At 38.9% G+C, this 17,273-nt stretch overlaps 2 protein-coding genes across 3 annotated transcripts in view; both read left to right on the top strand.

Moving 5' to 3' along the window:
• The window catches only part of LOC106913178 (NLR family CARD domain-containing protein 3-like), a 107,438-nt gene that overhangs the window by 26,554 nt on the left and 63,611 nt on the right, over nt 1-17,273 (top strand). The window lies entirely within an intron of this gene.
• LOC148156182 (uncharacterized) lies at nt 9,332-16,870 on the top strand. Of its 2 annotated transcripts, XM_088010682.1 has the most exons (4): nt 9,332-9,476; nt 10,195-10,326; nt 12,442-12,561; nt 16,732-16,870. In XM_088010682.1, exons 2-4 carry the CDS (start codon nt 10,238-10,240, stop codon nt 16,853-16,855), a joined length of 333 nt encoding a protein of 110 aa, XP_087866808.1. In that variant the 5' UTR covers nt 9,332-9,476; nt 10,195-10,237; the 3' UTR covers nt 16,856-16,870. The 2 variants fall into 2 exon arrangements, 1 of the variants encoding a protein (XP_087866808.1); XR_015764788.1 differs by lacking the exons at nt 12,442-12,561; nt 16,732-16,870 and adding an exon at nt 11,196-11,225.

The following is a 17,273-nucleotide window of genomic DNA, read 5'->3' as shown; positions in this document are numbered from 1 at the left end:
CCTGCTCAGGGTGTAGAGCTGGTCGTGTTCCACGACCAGGATGAAAACCACACTGCTCTTCCTGAATCCGAGGTTCGACTCTCCAGGACCCCTGAATAGACCTTACGAGGGAGGGTTAAGAGTGTGACCTCCCCTGTAATTGGAGCATACCCTCCGGTGCCCCTTTTAGAACAGGGGGACCACCACCCCAGTCTGCCAATCCAGTGGAAATGCCCCGGATGTCCATGCGATATTGCAGAGTCACGTGAGCCAACACAACCCCACAACATCCAGAGCCTTAAGGAACTCCGGGCAGATCTCATCCACCCCCGGGGCCCTGCCACCAAGGAGCTTTTTAACCACCTCGGCGACCTGGTCCCCAGACATTGGAGAACCCAACCCAGAGTCCCCAGGCTCAGCTTCCTCAACAGAAGGCATGTTGGCGGGATTGAGGAGGTCTTCGAAGTATTCTGCCCAACGGCCCACAACATCCCTAGTTCAGGTCAGATGGCTTGACTCCTCACTGACAACCCTTGGTGATATACACTTCCTTGATCCAAAATGGAGAACCATGAATTTCCTCCAAGACTGTCCAATAGATCCTGAATGCGTAGTAGTGGATGGCGGTCTGGAGTGGTTTTACGGTTGAGTTCACGTAAGTCAACACAAAAACGCAGACTGTGGTCTTTCTTTCACACACAGACAACAGGAGAGGAATAGGCTGAAACTGACTCTAATTTTTTGGACAGGGGTGTTATTTGTTGTAGTAATCTGGAGCTGTAAACCAGGAATGCATCCAATGTCGCCTTCTTCAGATGCAAACACATCTGATTCATCATACAACATTTGGCATACCATATCCCGTTCATGCTCAAAGATATGACCCAAAGATATTTGGGTGAATGAACATGTGTATGGTTTCTCTTTTCTAAATGTGTTCACCCATGTGTGTTCACATGGATGGTAAATAGACTGAATTTACATAGTGCTTTATCTGATCATTTTTGACCACTCAAAGTGCTTTACACTAGGGTCACATTCACCCATTCGCACTCACAAACGCTCACACATTTATACACAGCTCAGTAGACAATTTGGGGTTGGGTGCCTTGCCCAGGGGCACATTGACATGTGGCAGGAGGAAGCTGGAATTGAATCTACAACCTTCCGATTGCAAGACAACTACTCTATCCATAGAGCCACAGTCGCCCCCACTCTTGTGTGCACAAGCGTGGATCATCTAACATCTAACATCTCCTCTGACTCAGTGATCCTCCTCCACACCTTCAACACCACATTCACTGAACCTCTGATTCCTGGATTTAGGTTCTGGTCTTATGGTTCCTCAGTGTTTCTTTGCTGATTTGAGTCTAAAGATTTTCCTCATGTCAGAGAAACTCTCTCACTGTTGAACAGATAGTTCATCTCTACAATCTATTTCTTGGTGGAACTTTTCTGATTGAGTCCTTGGAAACTTTTTCTTCTTCCAGTCTGTTACGACCCGGCTCGGCCAGGGGAAAGGGAAGTAACATTAAAGAAACCTAGGTGGTAAGGTTTTAACAATTTAGAGATTTATGGTTGGGTTCAACAAAATAAAGAGGGTAAAAATTAATAGTCAAAACATAGGGACTAACAAAAGTACTAAACAAAATAAATTACACAAACAATCAATTGTAAACCAAAAACTTAACCAAACAAAACAAAAAAAACAGACTTTCAGAACGGGGTACACAAAGCACTACAAATCTCTAACAGAGATTTAAAGATCCCTCACAGGGACAACAAGGGTGATACGAGCTATCAGAGGTGATCAGAGCTATCAAAGCTTACAAAGGTGATCAGAGCTATCAAAGCTTACAAAGGTTAACAGAGCTTAGCAAAGCTAACAAAGGTTAACAGAGCTTAGCAAAGCTAACAAAGTTTAACAGAGCCTAGCAAAGCTAACAAAGTTTAACAGAGCCTAGCAAAGCTAACAAAGGTTAACCGAGCCATCAGAACAAGCTTACAGCAGTGAAACACCTAACAAAGTGGCAAGCTGTCTAAACAAAAAGGAAACAGCCGCGCCTTCTCCCAGGATGTCCTTGGTTCTTAAAGGGAGGCCTCAACAGTGATTGGTGGAGCCGGCAATTGATGACCCAATCACGGTAGGCCTCAGGATGTAGGACAGGACGAGCAGGGCAGCACCCACTTCCAGGTGTAGTCAATCTAATTAGCCACTGAAACAACAAACACACAGAAAAGGCCACTGGCCGTAACACAGTCCTTTAAAGATGGAAGCTGGGATTATTCCAGGATTATTCCAGGATCCTCATGTTTTCCTGTTTGTTTCCAGTCAAAGCTTCAGACTGAATATCAAGATGTTGTTTCTCTTATTTTTTCCTCTCATTCATCAGATTTCATTGAAATGTTGATCAGTTTTTCTCTCTGAACATTTTCTGTTTCTGTCGGCTCCTATTTTTCTAAACTTGTCAGATTTGAATATTAAATCTTCCTTTTGTTTATTTGCTGCAGTTTTTCTTCATGTGTTTTAGAGAAATAAAAACATTTTTCTTCTGCATTTGGTTCATTTGCTGCTCATTCTGTTCTTTTCCTGTTCAAATTTTAATATTTGGATTAAAAATATTTTTCACCAACTCTGCCTTTCAGAAAGTCCTAGTTAAAGTAAAACATTCCCATCACATGAAGGTCAGAGGTCAATGCTTTGAAGCATAAAGTGATAAAATCTTAATATTTCCTGTTTCATTCAGAACTTCTACCTGAAACTCAGAACCTGCAGAACATTTTTCTCTCTGGAGAAAAAAATCCAGGAACATCGACTTTTTTGGGGGCAAAATGAATGTACGTAGCTGAAAATAGACACCAGGTACCAGGTAGCCTACAAGGTACTTGTTAAGCTAAAGGTTCTGTATTGATATTAGCTAGTCATCTTTTAGCTAACATTACCTGCATCCAACAGCTTTACTCAACTCAGTCGGTTAGTTTGGAGGGAAAAACTGTGAAAAGTTCTTTGCGTTTTGCTGGTTTGCTGCCATGATTCTAACAAAAACCTACGTAGCTCCGCCCAGCAGCAGCAGGTCTCCTTCACAGGTGGAAACCCAGCGCGAGCGTCGTAGCGCTCATGTTGCGTTTAAAGGCGGCTCGGAAAAACAGGTTACAACATGTTAACCACGGATTAAACAGTTTTAACTGCTGATAAAAGCGACAGAGGACACAGATATGGGAAGTGTGGAAGCCTCTACTGTCTCAAATTGACATAGGAATAACAGAGAGTTGGCCATTCTAAGGTAAAAACCCAGCGCATACAGTGTGCATGTTTTGTTTTGTTTTTTCATCCAGACGGCTTCCCGCGCCCCCCCTGCAATGACACGGCGCCCCCCCCCTAGGGGGCGCCCCCCACAGTTTGGGAACCTCTGGTTTGGTGTATATATTAAGTGATTGAATAAAAGTAGACAATTACAGCAGCACAATGAGACACAAAATATTGACTCAGAATAAATTAAATAAATTAATAAATTAAGAATAAATTAACTAGTCCTTTTCCTAGCTCACCATCTTCAGATCCAGATGAGGATCTGAAGATGGTGAGCTAGACATAGGAGAGCTGCCTTCTCTGTCCAGCTCCTCTCCTATTGGCCAATAGAGCTTTGGAACGTGACGTCACTGCGTCAGACGTTGTGGGGCGTTTACGTCTCGCTCAGTCGCTCGGTGCCATCTTTACAGCCCACAGACCAAAACAAACTTTATCCCGATGGTTTTATTGTGTTACCAACTGCAGTGAAGTTAGTTTCAAGCTGGATTTTGGATATTCCAATATCCAAACTCGAAATTAGCAATCATAAATCCAATAGCGATTAAGATCGCTAATTTCGGTCATCCGTTCTCCAGCTCCCTCCTCAGCCCTCGGAGGTTCACTTAGGGACTGTCAACAAATCTCCGAACCAAACACTCAGTCAAACAAATGTTAATAAATGCCTTGTGACCAACTGATACAGAAAAGTGGTAATTCATGCTTTTACATGACGCACACTACCCTCTGTTAAAATGTCAAGTCATATTTAATATTTTAAATAACTTTAATGATAAATGTGTTTTCTTCAATAGCTTCCATATTGTGAGCCACATTGACTAGAAATCAGTGTGTAATTGTTGTACTAAACTGTATAAATGAGAAAAACGCATTTTTATTCATTTAGCTAATTTTTTTTATTGTTGTTACCTGTTTCTTTTAGTTTCTATTTAGTATTTCTCTTCAACAGCTTCTAGGTCATGTGACCTATTGAGTCAAAATCAGTGTGAAATTGTTCTACCAGTCTGTGGTGATGACGTCACAAGACATTTATTAACATTTGTTTGACAGGAGTGTTTGGTTTGGACATTTGTTGACCAACTTAACTCTTCATTAGTGGAGTTTGTCTCCCTCTGGTGGTGAAACTCTTACCTATGTGATGTCTGGTTATTGAAAAAAGATGAAGTGCTTTTTTCCCCAAATATTTTTATTAGATTTTTCTGCTATACAGACATACAAAAAAAACATGAAAAATAGAACAAAAACTAACATACAGTGCAATGTTTAGCCTGCAAAAGGCAAAAACTAAAAAGCTTCTCTCTCTTCATAGGTCCTTTAAATCAGTGGTCCCCAACCCCCGGTCCGTGGACCGGTACCGGTCCGTTGACCAATTGGTTCCGGGCCGCGCAAGAAATAATTAAATATTTCCGTTTCATGTATTTGAGTCTGGAGGATCTTTTATTTTGAAAATTCTTTAACCGGATTCTTTCAGTTACTTGCGCGCCAACATTGAGCCCACAAGCATCAAAATGAGTAAGAAACAGATCAGGAGTCTTTGGAAAGTTTCTTTGCAAAGTGGAAAAGGCCCAGAGAAGAGACAGGAGGATGGATTTATCCCGGACCGGTAGGTGAGTCCCACATTAAGCCGCTCTGTGTAACATGCGGCGACCGGCTGCTAATGAGGGAATGAAGCTTCAAACTGCTTCGCCACGTAGAGACCAAGCAGGCTGTGGAAATAAGCAACACTTTGGGTGTCATTGTCTCCATCACTCCCAGATGGGACCGTCTCGTTGCAGAGAAACAAGCTCAGGGCTCCGTTAGTCATTATCGTGAGTTAAAATTTTCACGAAAGTAAAATGCTCGTTTTTGTGGCGCATTTGCATCTTATTTTGAAGGGATATGTAAACGTTACCATAGCGACCAGAGTCAGAGAGCGTTTGGGCAGTGGTCGAGAGGAGATGTGTAGAGCTTGTGAGTCTTAAGTCTGGTTTAGACGGCAAGATTTAAGGAATGTCGGCCGATTCTCCAAACCTCTGCGACCACAGAGCTGATAAAAGTACAACAGGTTCGATCGGTTCGTGTTCAGCCACAAGGCAGGAGCAACACGAACCAATTCCAGTCAGGAACATAGCGATTCCAGAAGAAAAGCCACAAAACCCCCAATATAGCGGGAATTTAGAATAACCAAACACGGAGTGATAGTTTGCGGACTCATTTTAAGAGATAAAAGAGACAAAAAGAAAAGGCGGTGGATAAAAGACAGCGGGAGCAGCCGCTCTATTTGCTGCACTATGATTTGGAGGCGACTATGTTTTTTCATAGTTAACATTTTTAACTGATTAAACATAAACATATATAATAACAACCTTTACATATAATAATAAACATTTCCACATATCATCTCCGATATCCACCGGATTCACAGCTGCGCGATTTGTCAGCTGTTTGGGATTCCCCTTCTGTTCTGACGTCACCGCGCTTTCTGATTGGCTACCTGTCACATTCAACAAGTTGTATATTCAGGATTTAGCGGGAACATGAACATGCAGAAGCCTTATCCTTAACCCCCCCCCCATCCCCCCGGGCCGCAGCAAAATTTTCCAAGTCTTGACCGGTCCGTGGTAATAAAAAGGTTGGGGACCACTGTTTTAAATCCATCTGAAAAATGTGCAATAAGCAAAGTTTACTGTCCATTGGAACATCCTGCTCAATCAAACCAGAGATGAACATGATGACCTCCTTCCAGAAAGGTTGAAGCTCTATACATACATGCAATGGAAAAGAGAAACTTTATCTATACTGCATTTAACACAAACATCAGGAATATTTGAACTGAAATGGTGAAGTTTTACAGCAGTGATATACGTTCTAAATAACCATTTGTATTGTAATAGTCTAAACCTTGTGTTAATAGTTTGGTTTGTGCCAATAGACATGAGTTATTCCATTCATCCTCAGGGATTTCGGTTTGCAGATCAGTTTTCCAGGCTTGTAAATATGAGAGACTATTTTCTTTTAAAGCTAAAAGTAAAATATTATAGAAAGTGGAAAGTAGATCCGTACTCTGATTATGGTGAACGGCTCTATTCTCTATGGTAGAGAGTGGAGGTTCAGTCGTAGATTTCAGTGAGGCACAAACAGCTTCTAATCTGTAAATACTTAAAAAATTGTTTTTTGTAGACTGAACTTATTTACCAGTTGTTAAAAGGACATCAAACCTCCTTCACTATAAAGGTCCCTATTTTTAAGCCTTTGTTCATCCATATTCTAAACCCTCTGTCTCAGTGGCGCAACTACACATTATTCAGGTGGATGCGAAAACATAAATCGTCGCCCTCCCTCCCCCGAAGGAAGGTTGAAGGGGCGTGGAAAACATACACTCGCTCAAGTTTTAATGATGTGACAAAAATAGATTAACACTAAATTATGAGAAAACAGAATTTGTAATATTTATTAACAAGAAAATAAAAATGAAAAATATCACCTCTAAAATCAGATTTTTCAGGTGAAACTAGAGAAAAATGACTGAAATGCTGATATTAAGGTAAAAGCTAAAAGGTAAAAATCTATTGTAATATTTTCTAAAGTTTTTCTAAACATTAAATCACTTTACATGTTTTAATGTTGCCTAATTCTTCCATAAATGAATTATTGTGTGTAGATCTGGAGAAACTCAGATAAAACCAACACAGAAGAAAATGATCTGAATTATAACTGAGTCTGATTATTTTCATTTAACTCATGAAATATTTCTTACAGTGAAAACTTTAAAATATGATGATTTAGTGGAGATCAGAACAACATTGACTTTGTACAAAGTCTATAATAAACTCCTGTCATTGTGTATAAATATGGATAGAAATGAAAAAAGAAACTATGAATAAGAGAGAAGATTTAATAAAAACTAAAGATCAGGATGAATATTAAAACAGTTGCAGTTCAGTTAGACGAATTTCTGATGTGTAATATTTTAGTGAGGAGTTTAAACTATTTTTCCTCTTTAAACTTTTTGCTAAACTAATAAAATAAGGTGTGATAATAATTTTGGTGAGTTTTTCTACAAACTGAGCTGGAAATCCTTTGAGATGTTTTGGAAAAATCTGAATATTTTGCTGCTTTGATTTTATGATGATTTATGTAGAACAGAGTGAAAGTTTTATGTTTGTTTTTCTGTCTAAACTTTGTTTTCTTGTCATTGACAGTAATTTAAACTTTAACTGTTTCTATACTTGTCTTGTTTTTCCAGCTTTGTGTTTTTTCCTGGTTTTGTGTTTGTTGGTTTTCAGATCTTTTCCTTTAATGAATAAAATCATCATTTGAAAACTGTTTATTGTATTTAATCAGTTTTTCTTCATCAAATATTAAAATCAGTTTGATGATCTGAAACATTTCAGGGGGACAAAAAGGAAAAACAGCAGAAATCTGTAAAGGAGCAAATAGTTTTTCACAGCACTTCATGTTTCAGGTCCAAAGACATCAAGCGGTCCCGTCTGGATTTAGAGCAGAATGTTCTGTTGAAGGTGAGACTGGAGTCCAGTTGTTCTGGGTTTCTGGATGAGTCCAGAACCTTCTGGATCAATCAATCAATCAATCAATCAATCAATCAATCAATCAATCAATCAATCAATCAATCAATCAATCAACCAACCAACCAATCAATCAATCAAATTTTATTTGTATGGCACATGTCAGCAGCAAGGCATTTCAAAGTGCTTTACATAATTAAAATGCAAACAGCATGTGACAGAATAAACAGTGAGAAAAAGAGATTTTGAAAAAGATTAAAACAGATAAAAACATTAAAACCCCTTTTAGGACTTCAGTTAAATGTCGTTTAACTGGGGCTCTAACCCTCTGGGACTTTAGTCAAAAACACCGTTTGACAAGGACTCCAACCTCTAGGTTTTTAGTTGAAACGCCGTCAACTGGGACTCTAAACCTTGTAGAACTTTTGTTAAACGTCGTTTAACTGGGATGATTTCCGGGGGGCTTTACATCATTAAACGTAGACAGTGAGAAAGAGAAATAAAAAAAATAATAAATAGATAAAAACATTAAAAACATTGAAGACATCAAAACCCGCACTCTAATCCTAATTTAGCCATAAGCAACTCCAAACAGATGGTTTTAGGTTGGGATTTAAAGGCACTCAGTGTTTCAGCTGTTTTACAGTTTTCTGGAAGTTTGTTCCAAATCTGTGGTGCATAAAACTGAATGCTGCTTCTCCTCGTTTGGTTCTGGTTCTGGGGATGCAGAGCAGAACCAGAACCAGAAGATCTTAACCATCTTCAGAGATGATCTGAACCGACCCATCCGAACTCAGTGGAGGTGGTGGAGGAGGATGATGATGAGGAGGAGGAAGAGCCGTGATTCATCTCTCTGCTGTGGAGACCTGAGGGAGTCTGACAGAGAAACGTTGATTATATGAACCAGCAGCTTGGAATGACAATAACACTGTTATTACTATCACTGTTATTACAATAACACTGTTATTACTGTCACTGTTATTACAATAACACTGTTATTACTATCACTGTTATTACAATAATAATGACATTAATGATAATAGTTTCATCAGTTGTTTCCAGTGTGAAAGTAGGTAAACATTTTTCCTTCAGTATTTTTAAAACTATCGTTTCTCCAGCGTTGATGTTGAGGGTCAAATGTTTGGCTGAAAAATCTGACATTTATGAATAATATTCTGAAAATCTCTCTGAAAAATGAACATGCACTTTTTTCTCTATGACATGTTAAATAACCTAAAATATTCTTGTTAATTATCTTTAACCATCAATTTTCTCTGCTGTCATGATCAAAAGTAAGTACACCCTCTTTACTTCCTGGTCTGCTGATGCAGTTTCGATGTAACATGAACTGAGGAGCTGGAATCTTCCTGATGCTGCAAAACAGCAAAAATCAACATTTCAGAGCCAGAAGCTGCTCTGAGATCAGTTTAGTGAAAATGTTTGTGTTGCATTAAAATCTGAAGATATGAAACCCAGGAGTTTGTTTCAAATCCAAATGACGTCAACAGATAAACTTCCTTCTGACAACCAGTCAGTCTGACCAGTCAGACCAGTTTGAGCTCATTTCTCCTCATAACACTTTCAGTTGGTTCTGTTCAGATGTGGCACCACTGCTGTGGTTCTGTTGGGTCTCAGTCTGTTGTTCAGATGTTCTTCTTCAACTCTTTGGATCGTTTGAACAAACTGTAAGTTTTATTTGTTACCTATTGAACTTTGTGAAGAGAAACTATTCGACTTGATTCTGTTTGGAGAAAATGTTCACTTCTAAATTCAGCTCAAAGTTTCATCTCCCTGCTGTTTGAAAGCTAATATACAGGATTATTAAATTATTGATCAATGGGAAGAAAGAACATAAACAGATGATGTTTCTTAATTTTGTTCTCTAAACAACCTGATTCATGATTTTATTTCCAGGAATCAAACTTTGCTCTTAACCATTAACTTCAAACCCAACAATTTACTGCTGCTAGTTTCAAAATGAAATGACTTTATTCTTAAAATGTCTTTGATTCAGTCAGATTATTAAATAGTTAATAGTTAAAGCAGATAATCCACTTGTAGAGATTAATAATGAACTAAAATCCTTCCTGTTGTTCAGGTTGAATCAGTGAATGTAAATGTTGCTCCATGTCTCCATCTAGTGGACTGATAGTAGAAGTGCAGGTTGAATCAGTGAATGTAAATGTTGCTCCATGTCTCCATCTAGTGGACTGATAGTAGAAGTGCAGCAGCTGATGCAGCTTCCTCTGGCTCTCTGCTGTCTGACTGCATTCACCTGACACTGATATGAAGCAGAGAAGAAGAGCCAATCAGAGGAGGAGCAGCTGATCTTTTTCCAGCACTAATGATGTAAAGGATGATCAGAGTTGATGTGCAGATGAATGATGTGTGTTTCCTCTGCAGGTGAAGCTAGAAAGTGTGTGTGAGCTGATGTGAATTCAGCAGCATGGATCAGTGTGAGGACAGAGAGGAGGGAGTCCCTCCCTCTAAAACCACTCTGTGTGGGGAAGATGAGAGCCAGAGCAAAGGTCAGAGGTGAGGTCACCATCTCTAACTGTCCACAGCCCTTTTCACACAGCGTTCATTATATCAGGCCAAAACTACAGTGGCCGACAGGTGCCAATGCACAGCAACAGAGAAAACATGCAAACAAAAGAAAAAGAAGACACGGGCAAAAATGAAATGCAGCAAACAAAAATGAGACTCAAATAAAAAAGAATACAACCACAAATGAAATGCAGCAAGTTTTAGCATAAATCAGTCAAACCCATTTGCTCAGGAATAAATTAAATACTTTAGTCAACCAAAAAATTTAACAGCTATTCCCTGGCTTAATATCTGTGTTTCGCCTCCTCTCATAGGGGAAAACTATCGGGAGTTTTTAAAACAATTTGCAGGGGAGACAAGGGTTCTCTCTCGCTGTACCGAACATGGAGCACCCAGCCAGCTGACAGCTGGCTGTTAATGCAGCGGGAGCAGACATCTCCAAAAACGTCGAAGCAATATTGTAATTAAGTGATTTATTGATGAACTGAGCAGATATTTGAGATCTATGCAACTACATTCTCACCTAAAAACATTGTAAAAAATCATTTTGTGTAATTTTAAGTGTAACACAACACTTCTGGAGCACTTCCGGTTTCCAGCAATTTTTGTTTGCATCTTTTCTTTTGTTTGGTGCATTTCATTTGTGGTTGTATTCATTTTTATGTGCGTTTCTTTTTTGTTTGCTGCATTTCATTTGTGCGCGTGTCTTTTTTTGTTTGCATGTTTTCTTTGCTGCTGAGCATTTGGACGTGTCGGCCACCGTATAAAACAGACGTGGTGATGAAGCTGCTGCTGCTCCTCTTTGCTGCTTCATCCAAACTGAACAGATTCAGTTTTAATCATCATGTTTCTGTCAGGATCCATCAGAGACTCAGACCAGAACTCAGGTTGTGTTCAAGACCTCCTAACCCGAGACCAAGACAAGACCAAGACCAGTGGCCGTGCTACATGACACAATAAAATGTAAAATATGATCAAAATTGCTTCCCAAAATAATCTGAAAGATCCATATTCCCATAAAAACATGACAGATTCACTAATGCTACAAATTATAGGCATTATAAATATATAATATATAATATAAATTTTGAAAAGCCTGCCTGGGGTCCAATCAGAAACTGAAATTTTAAGTTAACTTCTATTGCAATCAAACTCTGTCAGAGGGTTTGACTGTGAATGTGAGAGAGTTTGATAGCGAATGTGAGAAAGTTTGATAGCGAATGTGAGAGGGTTTGATAGCGAATGTGAGAGGGATTGATAGCGAATGTGAGAGGGTTTGATAGCGAATGTGAGAGAGTTTGATAGCGAATGTGAGAGAGTTTGATAGTACATGTAAGAGAGTTTGTAGGTTTTGGCCCAGGGGGCCTTCATACAGGTGTCAACCCAGCGCGAGCGTCTCAGCTTTCATGTTGCGTTTGAAGGCGGCTCGGAAAAACAGGCTACGACTTGTTAACAAGGATTAAACTGTTTTAACTGCTGAAAAAGGTGACAGCGGACATGGATATGGGAAGTGGGGGAGCTCCTATTTTATCAAATTGATAAAGGAATAACAGATTGTTGGCCATTCTAAGGTAAAAACAATAAGCTTCCAGTCCGGGGCCCGCTACGGACACCGTGAAAGCTCAAACAAGGTGTTTCAGCAAAGTTATCCCACTTTTTCCAACTGCATGCGCCCTAATCTGATGCACACAATGCGTGTTTTCTCCCAATCTATGGGATAACGGTACCTGATGGGAAAACGCGAATCCACATGCCTTCAAGTACAACTGTTTTTTTAAACACACGCACACTTGGTTTCAAAGAACCTAGCATCAACTAGGTGCAGCGAGAGCATTACACCTTTTCGATGTGTACCGTTACTGTGTAAACAAAGATTACAATTAGAAAGTTTTCATGTACATGATCCAACAAAAACCGAACAAAAATTCCGTTTGGGTTTGATCATTGTCCTGTAAACGTCCCCTAAATCTACAGGTGGCTAAATAAGATAGTTTGAATGAACTGTTACCTAATGTTGACTTTTAAACCGCTTACCGAAGGCAAACAGGTTGTTGTGTTATTAAAACTGAACAGATTAAATTTTAATCTTCATGTTTCTGTCAGGATCCATCAGAGACTCAAACCAGAACTAAAGCCAAAACCCAGCTGGTTGTCCTTTAAGAGTGACAGGTCAATGGATGAGATCCTTGACTTTAAATCTCCTGGATCTCGACCATCAGAGAGGTGAGCTGTTTCTACCTGCTGTAAATGTTTATATCTGTCAATGTGGCCATGTGACGATACCAGGTTCTGTTGGGTTCTGTTGCCACGGGAACATTAGGCTGAATGTCTTTTTTTTATAATAATATGTACAACAAATTACACAAACAGTAACGATGAGGCTTAAAGAGCAAAAATTATAAACAGGAAAGGTTACAAATAGGAAAAGGTAAAATACAGCAACTAGGGCATCATGAGAAATTCTTTACAAACTGAATTTGTCTTTAGAGCTTTACTATTGGCACAGTACTTTAGAGAATACCAATATGAAGAAACATAGGCATATAAAGAATTAATTTTGGGTTCCAAATTCAGAAATGTGCATCTGTGGATATTAAATGTAGCTAAATTTAATATTAAATTTATAAGAAATACTTTATTTTTTGGAGTATTTACACAGAAAAAGCCACATAATATAGTTTTAAAGTTAAACGGGACGTCTATTTCCAATTTTTTTTTAGGAGTAACAGAATATCTTTCCAAAATATTTGAATATTAGAGCAGTCCAAAAAAAGATGAGTGATGGTTTCCTCAGAATTGTGACAAAATGAAGAGGATCTACATTAGGGAGATATTCAAATATTTTACTACTAACAGGATCACAGTAATGTAGATTCTTTAGAAACACTTCTTGAATATTATTAGTTAATAAGTATTTCTTCAGCAATAAAAAAACATAGTTCCAACAAATATCATTAAATAAATTGTCCCAAAAAAGTAGGAACTGGTTTGCTTGTATGATCTCGTATTTTCAAATCTATAAAAGATTTGAAAATAAGAGTTACCAATTAATAATTGTTCTGAATAATTGTTCTGTTAAGTAATCAGTTTGGTGTTGAACAGAGGATGACAATAACATTTTCACCCCGGAAGGAAAGGCATCAAATACGATTGCAGATTATTACAGGAAAATGATATGTGGTCAGAAATTCATCATAAGATAAAGTTTTACCATCTTTGTTGAAAAGTTGATGTACACAAACAATGCCTTTGTTAAAGCATTTTTAAAGAAAAACAGAATAATGTTTAAATCAGATGTCTTTGTTATTCCAAATATAGTGTTTGTGTGGGAAAAGTTATGTTTATGTATTCAATTCAAGCAAAGCACCCAGCCAGCACGCATGGTTGGGCCCCACTTGGGTTTGTTTTGGGCTACATGTGTTGTGAGTGGGGATGGGTTTTATCTGGGGTAACTGTATGGGACCTATATGTTACCATAAAGTGGGACACATATGGCCTGGCCCATTTGGGCTAAATGTATGGGCCCCATTCAGCAGTAAAGTGGGCTAACTGTGAATTGGGCAGAAATGGGCCATACTATGTGGGGCCCATGTAGTTTCAGTATCATGGGTCCAACATGGGAAGCCCATGTGGGCTGACTGCATTGAACCCACATGACATAAGCATAGGCTGACCATACTTGGGTTAGACCTGGACAGGAAAATGTAGACCCTAGTCCTTTTTGATGTGGGGTAATAGGAAAAAATTGTTAAAATCTGATTAGACAATGTTGTTCCCCTGTCACTTTCGAAGTTTTCACTATATGTCAAAAGCAAAAGCTGAGCAAGATTAAAAGGGGTATTGTCCATCCATCCATCCATTTTCTTCCGCTTATCTGGGGTCAGGTCACGGGGGCAGCAGCTTCAGATGGGAGGCTTAGACTTCTTTTTCCCCAGCCACTTCTTCCAGCTCCTCCGGGGAAACCCCAAAGCGTTCCAAGGGCAGCCGAGAAACCAGGCCAGACATCCAGACTAAACAGATTCAGTTTTAATCTTCATCTTTCTGTCAGGATCCATCAGAGACGCAAACCAGAACTGAAACCAAAACCCAGCTGGTTGTCCTTTAAGAGCGACAGGTTAAAGGATGAGATCCTTGACTCTAAATCTCCTGGATCTCGACCATCAGAAAGGTGAGCTGTTTCTACCTGCTGTAATTGTCTTTGTTATTCCAAATAAAGTATTTGTGTGGGAAAAGTTATGTTTATGTATTAAATTCCAGCAAAGCAGTAGCTGTTTATGGGAACTGGAAAGTTTAACTGGGATTTTTTTCAATACTGAAGTTACATCTTAAAAGAAAAGATAAACAACAAAACGCCTCAAAAACAAATGTGGATCTAAAGTCCTCAGAGAGTTTAGATTTAGAAGCTACAGTTTAATCCACTTCATTTTAAAGGAAGAATTCAGAGTTTGAAAATCTGAAACATTAAATCCACCAGAGCACAACTTGTTTATCATTACATTTTCCTAATAAAATGAACCTTTTTCTTTAAAATAAAGTCAAATAATATTTTTTCTACTTTTTAACTGATCTCATTGGAAACCTCAAGCGCTGAACTAGCATAAACCAAACTGGACCTTCAGCTTCAGACTGTGAGACCTGACCAGAGATGGATAAATATCTGTAGCCACATATTAACTTTTTTTTAGGATTAAAGAAACAAGGAGTTAAAATTTTCATTTGACCTTTGATTATCTTCCTTTGTAATGTAGATACCAAGATATTTAACTTTATGTTTAACAGGGATTCCTGAGATTTCCGTTTTATGGCAGGTTTTTATGGGAAGCAGTTCAAATTTAGAGAGATTAAGTTTGAGGCCAGATGCTGAAGAAAAGCCACTGGGCAGATTAATAGGAACATTAATTTGAGAACAATCTTAAAAATACAGTCGTATCATCTGCCAGTTGACTCAAACATATTTCTCTCCCTGCAATTTGAATAACCGTTAAGCTGCTGTCCTTTATGAAATGAGTTAAAATTTCCAAAGGTAAGAGAAACAAAAACTGTGAAATCGGAAACCTTGACGAATTCCAGTTCAATATTACGGCTCTGTTTACACGCCAATGATTTTGGGGGAAAATTGAAGTTTTGTTGCGTTTGTAGTGTACATTTACACGAAACCACCAAATATTTTCTCTGACAACGACACAGATTGAAAACGGGTTCCAGAGTGCGATGTTTCTGAAACGTACTGTTTTCCGTTGTCGTGTAAACAGAGAAAATGGATCTTTTCTTCCAGAGATTCCCCAGCAGAGAATCCCCCCAAATACATGGGTGCTTGTTCAGCGCTCTTCTCTAGAGAACTACGGACCAGCCCCGGCTCCAGACAAATTTAACAGGGGGGGGCATGGGCTTATTTTGGGGGACAAAATGAATCTACGTTGCTGAACATAGACAACAACATCAATAGCCTACAGGCTACCTGTTAACAAGCTTATGGTGTTGTTCTGTATTTATATTAGCTAGTCACTGTTTAGCTAACCTTACCTGCATCCAACAGCTTTATTCAACTCAGTCGGTTAGTTTGGGGGAAAAACCTGTGCAAAGTTATTTGTGTTTTGCTGGTTTGCTCCCATGATTCTAACACACACCTGCGCAGCACCAGCAGGTCTCCTTCGCTGCCTCACAGGTGTCAACCCAGCGCGAGCGTCTCAGCTTTCATGTTGCGTTTAAAGGCGGCTCAGAAAAACAGGTTAGGACTTGTTAACAAGGATTAAACTGTTTTAACTGCTGAAAAAGGTGACAGCGGACATGGATATGGGAAGTGGGGGAGCTCCTATTTTATCAAATTGATAAAGGAATAACAGATTGTTGGCCATTCTAAGGTAAAAACAATAAGCTTCCAGTCCGGGGCCCGCTATGGATACAGTGAAAGCTCAAACAAGTTGTTTCGGCAAAGTTATCCCACTTTTTCCAACTGCAAGCGCCCTAATCTGACGCACACAATGCGTGTTTTCTCCCAATCTATGGGATAACGGTACCTGATGGGCAAACGCGAATCCACATGCCTTCAAGTACAACTGTTTTTTTAAACACACGCACACTTGGTTTCAAAGAACCTAGCATCAACTAGGTGCAGCGAGAGCATTACACCTTTTCGATGTGTACCGTTACTGTGTAAACAAAGATTACAATTAGAAAGTTTTCATGTACATGATCCAACAAAAACCGAACAAAAATTCCGTTTGGGTTTGATCATTGTCCTGTAAACGTCCCCTAAATCTACAGGTGGCTAAATAAGATAGTTTGAATGAACTGTTACCTAATGTTGACTTTTAAACCGCTTACCGAAGGCAAACAGGTTGTTGTGTTATTAAAACTGAACAGATTAAATTTTAATCTTCATGTTTCTGTCAGGATCCATCAGAGACTCAAACCAGAACTAAAGCCAAAACCCAGCTGGTTGTCCTTTAAGAGTGACAGGTCAATGGATGAGATCCTTGACTTTAAATCTCCTGGATCTCGACCATCAGAGAGGTGAGCTGTTTCTACCTGCTGTAAATGTTTATATCTGTCAATGTGGCCATGTGACGATACCAGGTTCTGTTGGGTTCTGTTGCCACGGGAACATTAGGCTGAATGTCTTTTTTTTTATAATAATATGTACAACAAATTACACAAACAGTAACGATGAGGCTTAAAGAGCAAAAATTATAAACAGGAAAGGTTACAAATAGGAAAAGGTAAAATACAGCAACTAGGGCATCATGAGAAATTCTTTACAAACTGAATTCGTCTTTAGAGCTTTACTATTGGCACAGTACTTTAGAGAATACCAATATGAAGAAACATAGGCATATAAAGAATTAATTTTGGGTTCCAAATTCAGAAATGTGCATCTGTGGATATTAAATGTAGCTAAATTTAATATTAAATTTATAAGAAGTACTTTATTTTTT

This window comes from Poecilia mexicana, unplaced genomic scaffold (assembly GCF_051168715.1).
Source record: "Poecilia mexicana isolate PSO_F unplaced genomic scaffold, ASM5116871v1 scaffold_12, whole genome shotgun sequence".
Lineage (NCBI taxonomy): Eukaryota > Metazoa > Chordata > Actinopteri > Cyprinodontiformes > Poeciliidae > Poecilia > Poecilia mexicana.
The sequence above is the reverse complement of the archived record's forward strand: the minus strand, read 5'-3'. Positions and strand labels throughout refer to the sequence as shown.

Bases quoted from the DNA above. Each gene is read 5' to 3' on its own strand.
- LOC148156182 (XM_088010682.1), top strand. From the start codon at position 10,238: ATGGATCAGTGTGAGGACAGAGAGGAGGGAGTCCCTCCCTCTAAAACC. The intron at 10,327-12,441 runs GTGAGGTCACCA...TGTTTCTGTCAG, and splicing joins AGCCAGAGCAAAGGTCAGAG to GATCCATCAGAGACTCAAAC. The intron at 12,562-16,731 runs GTGAGCTGTTTC...TGTTTCTGTCAG, and splicing joins GGATCTCGACCATCAGAGAG to GATCCATCAGAGACTCAAAC.